The sequence below is a fragment of the Euphorbia lathyris genome, chromosome 1 (genome assembly GCF_963576675.1).
Source record: "Euphorbia lathyris chromosome 1, ddEupLath1.1, whole genome shotgun sequence".
Lineage (NCBI taxonomy): Eukaryota > Viridiplantae > Streptophyta > Magnoliopsida > Malpighiales > Euphorbiaceae > Euphorbia > Euphorbia lathyris.
Genome location: NC_088910.1, coordinates 25032440 through 25041356, shown reverse-complemented (window position 1 = coordinate 25041356; position 8917 = coordinate 25032440). Strand labels below are relative to the sequence as shown.

General features: G+C 35.5%; 1 protein-coding gene across 1 annotated transcript; it reads left to right on the top strand.

Annotated features, from left to right (window-relative positions):
- Positions 1–217: 217 nt before the first annotated feature.
- Positions 218–6728, top strand: LOC136225675 (uncharacterized). Its single transcript, XM_066013781.1, has 7 exons — positions 218–1656; positions 1762–1827; positions 3735–3879; positions 3973–4191; positions 5780–5975; positions 6072–6267; positions 6377–6728. Exons 1-7 carry the CDS (start codon positions 503–505, stop codon positions 6486–6488), a joined length of 2088 nt encoding a protein of 695 aa, XP_065869853.1. The 5' UTR covers positions 218–502; the 3' UTR covers positions 6489–6728.
- Positions 6729–8917: the final 2189 nt, after the last annotated feature.

Below are 8917 nucleotides of genomic sequence, written 5' to 3'. Positions count from 1 at the left end.
ATTTAATGAATTTAATTAATGTTGGGAGATAATCATTATATATTCGAAGTAAGTTTTTCAATAAGAATATTATAAATTTACTATATATGATAGAGGGCCACATTCCAATTGCAATTAGGATTGAAAGTTTACAAAACCAACTTAAATTTGGATTTTTTTTAATTTAAAATTATCTTAATCTATAATTACCTTAAACTAGAAGGCCCAATTACTTACTCGTATCAGATAGCCCATTGTTTTCTCTCTGTATTTTTCTTATCTTGCTCACCTTCAAAACCTAATCCTAAAACGACCACCGCGCCGTGAACCTCACAGCAGCCCCGTCACCTCTGAAACCAATACCCGTTCTTTTACAATCTAAAACATTCTTAACCAAGAAACCCCATTCTTCCTGCATAAATTTCACATCGCCATTGACCTCCAGAATCCTGGAAAGATATCCCTAAATTTCGAAATTCCACCGTCGAAATCTTGATCTCTGACCAGCAGTCGAGGCCGGAAAATGTCTTCCAAGGATGCCGATCCATCCCTTGGTTACCTGACGCGGAAAGAAACCGAGGTCAAGCTTCCTCGGCCAACTCGTGTGAAGAACAAGACACCAGCTCCTGTTCAAATCACTGCCGAGCAGATTCTCCGTGAGGCACGGGAGAGGCAGGAAGCTGAGATCCGGCCACCCAAGCAGAAAATCACAGATTCCACCGAGCTAGCTGACTATCGCCTGCGCAAGAGAAAGGAGTTCGAAGATCTAATTAGACGGGTACGATGGAATATCAGTGTGTGGATAAAGTATGCGCAGTGGGAGGAATCACAGAAGGACTTCAATCGAGCTCGCTCAGTTTGGGAACGGGCTCTGGAGGTCCATTACAGAAACCATACTCTCTGGCTCAAGTATGCAGAGGTCGAAATGAAAAACAAGTTCATCAATCATGCCCGTAATGTTTGGGACCGTGCTGTGACTCTATTGCCACGAGTGGATCAGCTGTGGTATAAATACATACATATGGAGGAGATGCTTGGGAATGTAGCCGGTGCAAGGCAGGTGTTTGAAAGATGGATGAGCTGGGAGCCTGACCAGCAAGGCTGGCTTTCTTATATTAAGTTCGAACTGAGATACAATGAGGTGGAGCGTGGAAGAGGGATTTTTGAACGTTTTGTTCACTGCCATCCCAAAGTTAGTGCTTGGATTCGCTATGCCAAATTTGAGATGAAGAATGGAGAAGTTGCAAGGTGTAGGAACGTTTATGAGAGGGCGGTTGTGAAGTTGGCTGATGAAGAGGAGGCGGAGCAATTGTTTGTGGCTTTTGCTGAGTTTGAGGAACGATGTAAGGAGACTGAGCGAGCAAGGTGTATTTATAAATTTGCGTTGGACCATATCCCGAAAGGGAGTGCTGAGGACTTATATAGGAAATTTGTCGCATTTGAAAAGCAGTACGGAGATAAAGAGGGAATTGAAGATGCAATAGTTGGGAAGAGGAGGTTTCAGTATGAGGATGAAGTTAGGAAGAATCCCTTGAATTATGACGCATGGTTTGATTATGTTAGGTTGGAGGAAAGTGTTGGTAACAAGGAGAGAATCAGGGAGGTTTATGAGAGGGCAATTGCAAATGTACCTCCTGCTGAGGAGAAGAGATACTGGCAAAGATATATATATTTGTGGTGAGTTTTGAGTTCCAATTTTGATTGTAAGATGTTTCACTTGGTTCTTTTTGGCTACTGAAATGCTTATTTTCTTAAATTTGTATGGTTTCTTTTGTGATCTAGGATAAATTATGCTCTATATGAAGAGCTGGATGCTGGAGATGTCGACAGAACACGAGATGTGTACAGGTATGCTTCTTTATTTGAATATATTAGCTAGTTTGTTTCTGGTTATGTGGCTGCAGTATTGACATATTGTCTGAGTTCAATTTTTATTTGAAAAGCAAAAGAATTGTGTCTATTATCCTGTGACCTTCATTGAATTTATTAGTGCTAATTTAAGGGATTTCACAACTAGGGTTTTCCCTTTTTGAATTGAACCAATTGATTTAGTGTCCCAAGCACAGCAGTATTCCAGTAATCTTGTTTACCATTCCAGCAATCCATCATTCCAGTAATCTTGTTTACCATTCCAGCAATCCATCATTTTCACTGTGTTATAAATGCTGTGTGAAACCAACTATTTGGTACTTCTACCATCATGTATTATTGTTTCAACTTCTTTTTTCAGATATAAAATGTATAGCTGTATGAATGTTCCGAAATTCAATACTGCCATATGTATGTATTTTTTAGTCCTTGATAGTTTGTTTTGGTTCCATTGAGGAACTGTAATAAGAGAGCTTTTGTAGTAAGTTAGAGATTGCTCTTGGTTTGTGGACTCCTTGCATTTATAGTTCAGACATATTATTTTCTAATGCTTTATCTGGTTTAAGGTTTTTTACTTGTTAGTTTGATACGATTTTAATTGAGTGGAACATAGTTATTAAAGGCGCATGGTGCACCAGGCGCATGCCTTAGCGCCATGGCAGCCCCATGGCGAGGTGCAATCGCCATGGCGCGCGCCTGGTGCGCCATTTTGCGCCAAAGTCAGTTGCCAAAGGCGTGCCTTGGCAGTTAGAGGCAATTATGGGCAGTTTTTTGGTGGTTACTTTATATATCTGGAATGGAACACATGTTATATTAACAAAAAGTATTAAAAAGGAGAGAGATTATAGGTTTTAAACTAAGTAGAAGACGAAGAGACTCTTTGAAGAGGAAGAGACAGAGTCATTTGAAGAGTAAGAGACAGAGTCATTAAAAGAGGAAGAAGTTTAGTAGAAAGAAAATACATCAAACGGATTCAAACAACAGAAACAGAGAAGCTAAAGGGAATTCAACTTCAACAGTTTGATGATCAATAGTTTGATGATGCCTTAGATGAGGAGTGTGATAGTGATGATGAGGAGTGATGGATTTGGAGAGTTTTGATTAGGAGTAGAACTTAGGAATTAGTATTCAACTTTAAAGTTTTCTAATATGGGGTTTATTTTGCATTTTAAAATTTATTTATGCTTAAGATATTTTCATGATTTAGTTTTATGTTAGTTTTATATTTTTATAATTTTATTTTTTTAAGTGCGCCTTGTCTCGCTATGGCGCGCGCCATCGCCATGCGCCATGGCTCCAGGACCCCTTGCGCCTTAGTGCGCCATGCGCCTTTAATAACTATGGAGTGGAATAATACTGAAGTTCATACATGTAGAGATGGACTCCTTGCATTTATAGTTCAGGCATATTCTTTTCTAATGCTTTATCTGGTTTAAGGTTTTTTACTTGTTAGTTGGATATGATTTTAATTGTGTGGAATAATACTGAAGTTCATACATGTAGAGATGAGATATCCTCGCTCAGCGGGGATGCGTAGTGCACCGGGCCGCCCTTTATATGGGCGGTTGAATGTGGACCTTTCAATTGGTTTAGTTTCCTTCAAAAAGATTCAATTAGGAACAGTGATGATTGCTGTATCAGTCTCTTGCTTGTGACCAATTAACACAAAATCAGTTGAAGTCCTTAGTTGTTGGATTCTGCATACTTCACTTTTCTTTGTGCTGTAATTTGAGGTGATTTTGTTGTTCAATTTTCTTCATCTCTCTCTTGTTCTTGTGCTTGTGATTCAATGCTCAACCATGAGTATACTAATGGTTAAGCATTTTTGTAACTAAGAAATGGATCCCTAAACATTGGAAGGTTTCTGATTCCTTTTGATATTTCAGGGAATGCTTGAACTTCATTCCTCACAAGAAGTTCTCTTTTGCAAAGATATGGCTTCTTGCGGCCCAGTATGAAATTCGTCAGTTGAACCTCCAGGGGGCTCGACAAATTTTAGGCAATGCCATTGGCAAAGCCCCCAAAGATAAGGTAAAATTAAGCTGCCGCCACAATGTTGATGAATTATATAACATTATATTCTTCTTCTTCTATCTAATCACTATTTTGCTTGCCAACATGCAGATTTTTAAAAAATATATTGAAATAGAGCTACAGCTCGGTAACATCGATCGCTGCAGAAAGCTTTATGAGAAGTATTTAGAGTGGTCACCGGAAAACTGTTATGCTTGGAGTAAGTATGCAGAACTAGAGAGATCTCTCTCAGAAACAGAGAGAGCCCGAGCAATTTTTGAGCTTGCAATAGCTCAACCTGCACTGGACATGCCAGAGTTGTTGTGGAAGGTTAGTCTTATGGAATTTCAGCTTTTTGAATTAAAGTCAAGCATTTTATGTTTTGATCAATGCCCCTAGGTTCACTTCAAAACATTAACTATTGTTAATTGTTCTCCTTAAGTGCATTATTGGTTTAGCCTAAGAATTTTAGCTTGAAGGCGCTTAATATACATAAATTTGCCCAGGAGCTAATAGATTGCGTATCTTGATAATCATTTTTTCTATGAATACTATTTTTCTTTGAGCCCATTAATTTTGAATGTATATATAACTTTGTGCAACATTCCAAAGCAAGAAACAACAAAATGTTGTGTTGTTTGCATTTGTCCTTATTTTAAAATTTCAAATTTGCCTTTTGTGGTAAAAGAGAGGTTTAGTATTAATGCAAACAATCCTATAATTAAGTCCTAATAATTAAGAAGAAAGGATTTTGGCATGAAAAGTAGAGTTTTAGGAAATAAATATTAAGGGCAAATTAGTCATTTTAATCATGGTTGTCAAAACCGGACCGGTCAATGAACCGGAAAAGACAAAGGGTTAAGGGTTTGAGGTTTAACCGGGGTCCAACCGAGGTTTAACCGGTATTAAAAAATCATATGAAAATTATAATTCTATTCATATTTAATCTTATAACATAGTATAATATTAACTGTATTCATAAAAGTTATACTAATAATATTTATTTAATATCATAACAAATAAATATAAAAATTAAAAAAATGTACTTTTAAAATTAATAGTGATTATTTTTATTAATAACTAACATGTAAATATGATATGTATTTTATAATTCAACTTCAATCTTAATTTATTAGATTTTTAAAATTTATTTGTATATATTTAAAATTTAATACTAATTAAACCTCTTCAAAAAAAATATTAATTAAACTTTGTTAATATTGAAAAAATAAAATAATTTTTTATTGATATTTATCTAAATAAAAAAATAATACTAAATCATATTTTAATTATTTAACTTGTAACATTATTATTTATTCTTAAATAGTTAATTATAAACATAAGTTAAATGGTAGTGTAGTGGTAAGTATTAAAGTTTACATACTAAAGGTCTAAGGTTCGAATCCTACCTTTGTAACAATTTATATTTTTTTTAAAGTAAACATGTCTAAAATCAAACCGCATAACCGGCACTGGGTCAACCGGTTTGTGGTTGAACCGGCCGGTTTGAACGGTTCTCAAAGATTTAACAACCGGACTACCTTCGGCCCGGAACTGTGACCGGTTCCGGTCGAACCGGGTTGAACCGGCCGGTCCGGTCCGGGTTTGATAACCTTGATTTTAATAGTCTAATTAATATTTCATTAATTCTGATGGAAAATCTTAAACCAAAAAACACCCGGACAGTATAACTTTGTGCACCATTCCAAAGCAAGAAACAGCAAGTATGAAAAGTTGCAACTTTGTAGGTCAGATGTTTGTATTTGGTGAACTCCCATGGTTTGTCAGAGCAATGTGGTGTATAAGATATATCATGTTCATATGCTTAGTAGTGTTAGTGTAAGATCATTTTGTCGGCTCAGAAAAGTGATAATCTTAGAATAAATTGCCATCTGACATTTCTTTCATCTAACTGCAGGCATACATCGATTTTGAAATCTCCGAAGGAGAATATGATAGAACACGACAACTTTATGAGAGACTGTTGGACAGAACGAAGCATTTAAAGGTTTGGATCAGTTATGCCAAATTTGAGGCATCTGCCATGGAGGAGGTTGTTGAGGGTGTTAACTCTCTGGACGATCAGAAACTAAAATGCATTCAAAATGCTAGAAGTAAGCACTCTAATCTAAGCTGTGTTTTTTAAGTATTTGTTTCTTACACGTATATTCTGGTTATACTCAAAGTTATATCTTTGATTTTCCTCGTAGGGGTGTTCGAGAAAGCTATTAACTACTTGAGAACATCGGCACCTGAATTGAAAGAGGAGCGTGCTATGTTGCTGGAAGAATGGTTGAACACAGAGGCTAGTTTCGGGGAATTAGGTGATGTCGGTTTGGTTCAACCTAAGCTGCCTAAAAAACTCAAAAAGAGGAGGCCAATTTCTTCAGAAGATGGTTTGGCTGGGTAAGTTAACTTTCTCCTTTTATTAATATGATGAGAATTATTCTATCCACCGAGAGTTTTTGTTTTCAAAGATTACGGAGTATCTGACTGACTGAGTTGGGTATTGCAGGTTGGAGGAATTCATTGATTACATATTCCCTGAAGAAACTCAGGCTCCAAACCTGAAGATATTAGAAGCAGCATACAAATGGAAGAAGCAAAAGCTTTCAACCGAGGATTAAGAATACATTTGGAGATTACTCAGAAAACAATATTGAGTCAATGAAAAACAATACTTAGTTGAAGATTTTGGTGGAGAAGTTACTCAGAAATTTTGGGAGGGGTGTGTTTTGACTTTTGAGTAGGGTTTTTCATTTCTGACACGATTGACATGGCTTGTTTGGAACATTTATTATTTTGTTGTATATATGTATATCCTATATAAGAGCATTTTTAATGGTAGAAATTTAGGACTGTTGTAATTTGCTTACCCGAGAAAATTCGCTCAATTGGCCAAGTAGCTTGCCAAAAAAAAAGATGGTGAGCAGGGAAGAAAATATGCTGTATTTATTTTTCTGTCTTTTTTTTTTGAATTAATTTCTAACGTGTATAATATATTAATAATTAGATCAAAAAAGAAAGAAAAGCAAATTAGTCATTTTTTAAATAATGTAATTAACAATAACAAGTTAATTAATTTTATCAACACAATACGTTTTATTCTATTTTACCAAATAAATCAAATACATTAATAATAAACTGTTGCGAAGCTCAATCTAAATTATTAATTGAGCAATATTAGAGGTTTTAACTAGTTTACCTCTAATAGTGATGTTTGGTAAGAGATGTTTGAAATCTAAATATAAGCAAAAAAGACTGGTTGCAAATACAAAAAACCTCATTCAAAGTTTAAATTTCTCAAATATAGCATTAAACTTACCTAAATTCATATATTGAGCCACTCCATTCACCTTTCACCCATCATGTATGATCAAGTCCTTGTTTGGCCTCAAAGGAAACTGGTGCTGTCTCAAATAATAATCACAATATATGCTGTAACGGTCTACATGATAAAGAAATTGTTGAGATAATCTACAGCAGCCTTAAATGTTTTTAACGAAAAGGTAATTTATTCCTCATGTATAAAATATTGCCAACGCAATTAATAGCTTTACTAATAAAAATGGACATCATGAGATAATTATACTATTAATCTCTCTACATCAAGACTTCATGTTATCCATGCTTCCACTTTAAGTATGAAGCACAAATATATACATTATGAAGCACAAATATATACATTAGAAGAATATGATAGTAAAACGAAAGACTCAATATTGTATGTTGATATTATCTATGAACTCGAATTTTTTTTTTTGTAAACCAGAGTGCGAAAGGTTAATGAGTCAATTTCTGTTAGCATCTGATAACATTGCGATTACCTTTCAAAAAAGACATTGTGACTAAAATTAGATTATTTTTGTAACACCCTGGTCCAATACCATGTAGATATTGTCCGCTCTGGCCCAAATCCAACACCTTGGGCCTCACAGCTTTAAAACGCGTCTGCATGTATTGGATTCACATCTTACTAATAAGCCCCAATCACTCCCTCTCAATTTCCGATGTGGGATTCAGTTCATTCCTGCCCCCATCGCCATCTCGTGTTCGGCCGCTCCTTGCTCAGGCCTTCTACCCCGGCGCCACCCACTCTGAACCGGGTCGTTACAGGCCTACCAGCTTCCGCCTGGTTCGTCCCCGAACCACACATCGTACGTGGAGAGTCGGCTCTGATACCAATTGTAACACCCTGGTCCAATACCATGTAGATATTGTCCGCTGAGGCCCAATGTGTTGGAATTGGGCCAGAGCGGACAATATCTACATGGTATTGGACCAGAGTGTTACAATATAGACGCGTTTTAAAGCCGTGAGGCCCAAGGTGTTGGATTTGGGCCAGAGCGGACAATATCTACATAGTATTGGATCAAGGTGTTACAATTTTTGTACCCTGAGTCTCCTCAATTTTTTTTCAAACTATTTTAATATTTTATCCCAAAATGGTTTAAATTAAAAGTTGATTGAAGTAGAAAGAAAGAGCTTGATCATGTTTCCCTGATTGTGCCGACAAAAAGTTATTTATATAGATAATGTTATCACTACAGCTCTATCAGATTCGCATATGAATTCATTACAATACTTTATACGCAAATAGTTGTCTTCTTTAGTATATCTAATGATTTTAATACAATATATTATTAATAACAATAACTATACATCTTATATATAAGATATTCTAAAAAAGAAACACATATATATAATATATATAAGAGATAATGTAATATAAACTCTCTAATTTTTTAAGTTTTCTTTATTAAGCTTCTAATATTTTAATATACAAAACATAATTAAATTTCTGAACTCGTCTGCTTGAAGGATCAAAGTCTTTTATTAATTATTTTTTCATATTAAGTCTTTCATCATTGATTTTATTATGGATCCGGTTCTTATTTAACTTTTCCATCGATTTTAGATGATACGCGCCGTTGGAACGATTCGATCTATTGACATGACAAATAAAAATAAGTTTCTTGAGTACGAGAGCTAAAGAGTAAAAAGAAATTACAGAAATCAATTTTCACTAGGTTCTTCCAAGTTCGATCTTCTCCTC

Bases quoted from the DNA above. Each gene is read 5' to 3' on its own strand.
- LOC136225675 (XM_066013781.1), top strand. From the start codon at position 503: ATGTCTTCCAAGGATGCCGATCCATCCCTTGGTTACCTGACGCGGAAA. The intron at 1,657-1,761 runs GTGAGTTTTGAG...TTTGTGATCTAG, and splicing joins CAAAGATATATATATTTGTG to GATAAATTATGCTCTATATG. The intron at 3,880-3,972 runs GTAAAATTAAGC...GCCAACATGCAG, and splicing joins GCAAAGCCCCCAAAGATAAG to ATTTTTAAAAAATATATTGA.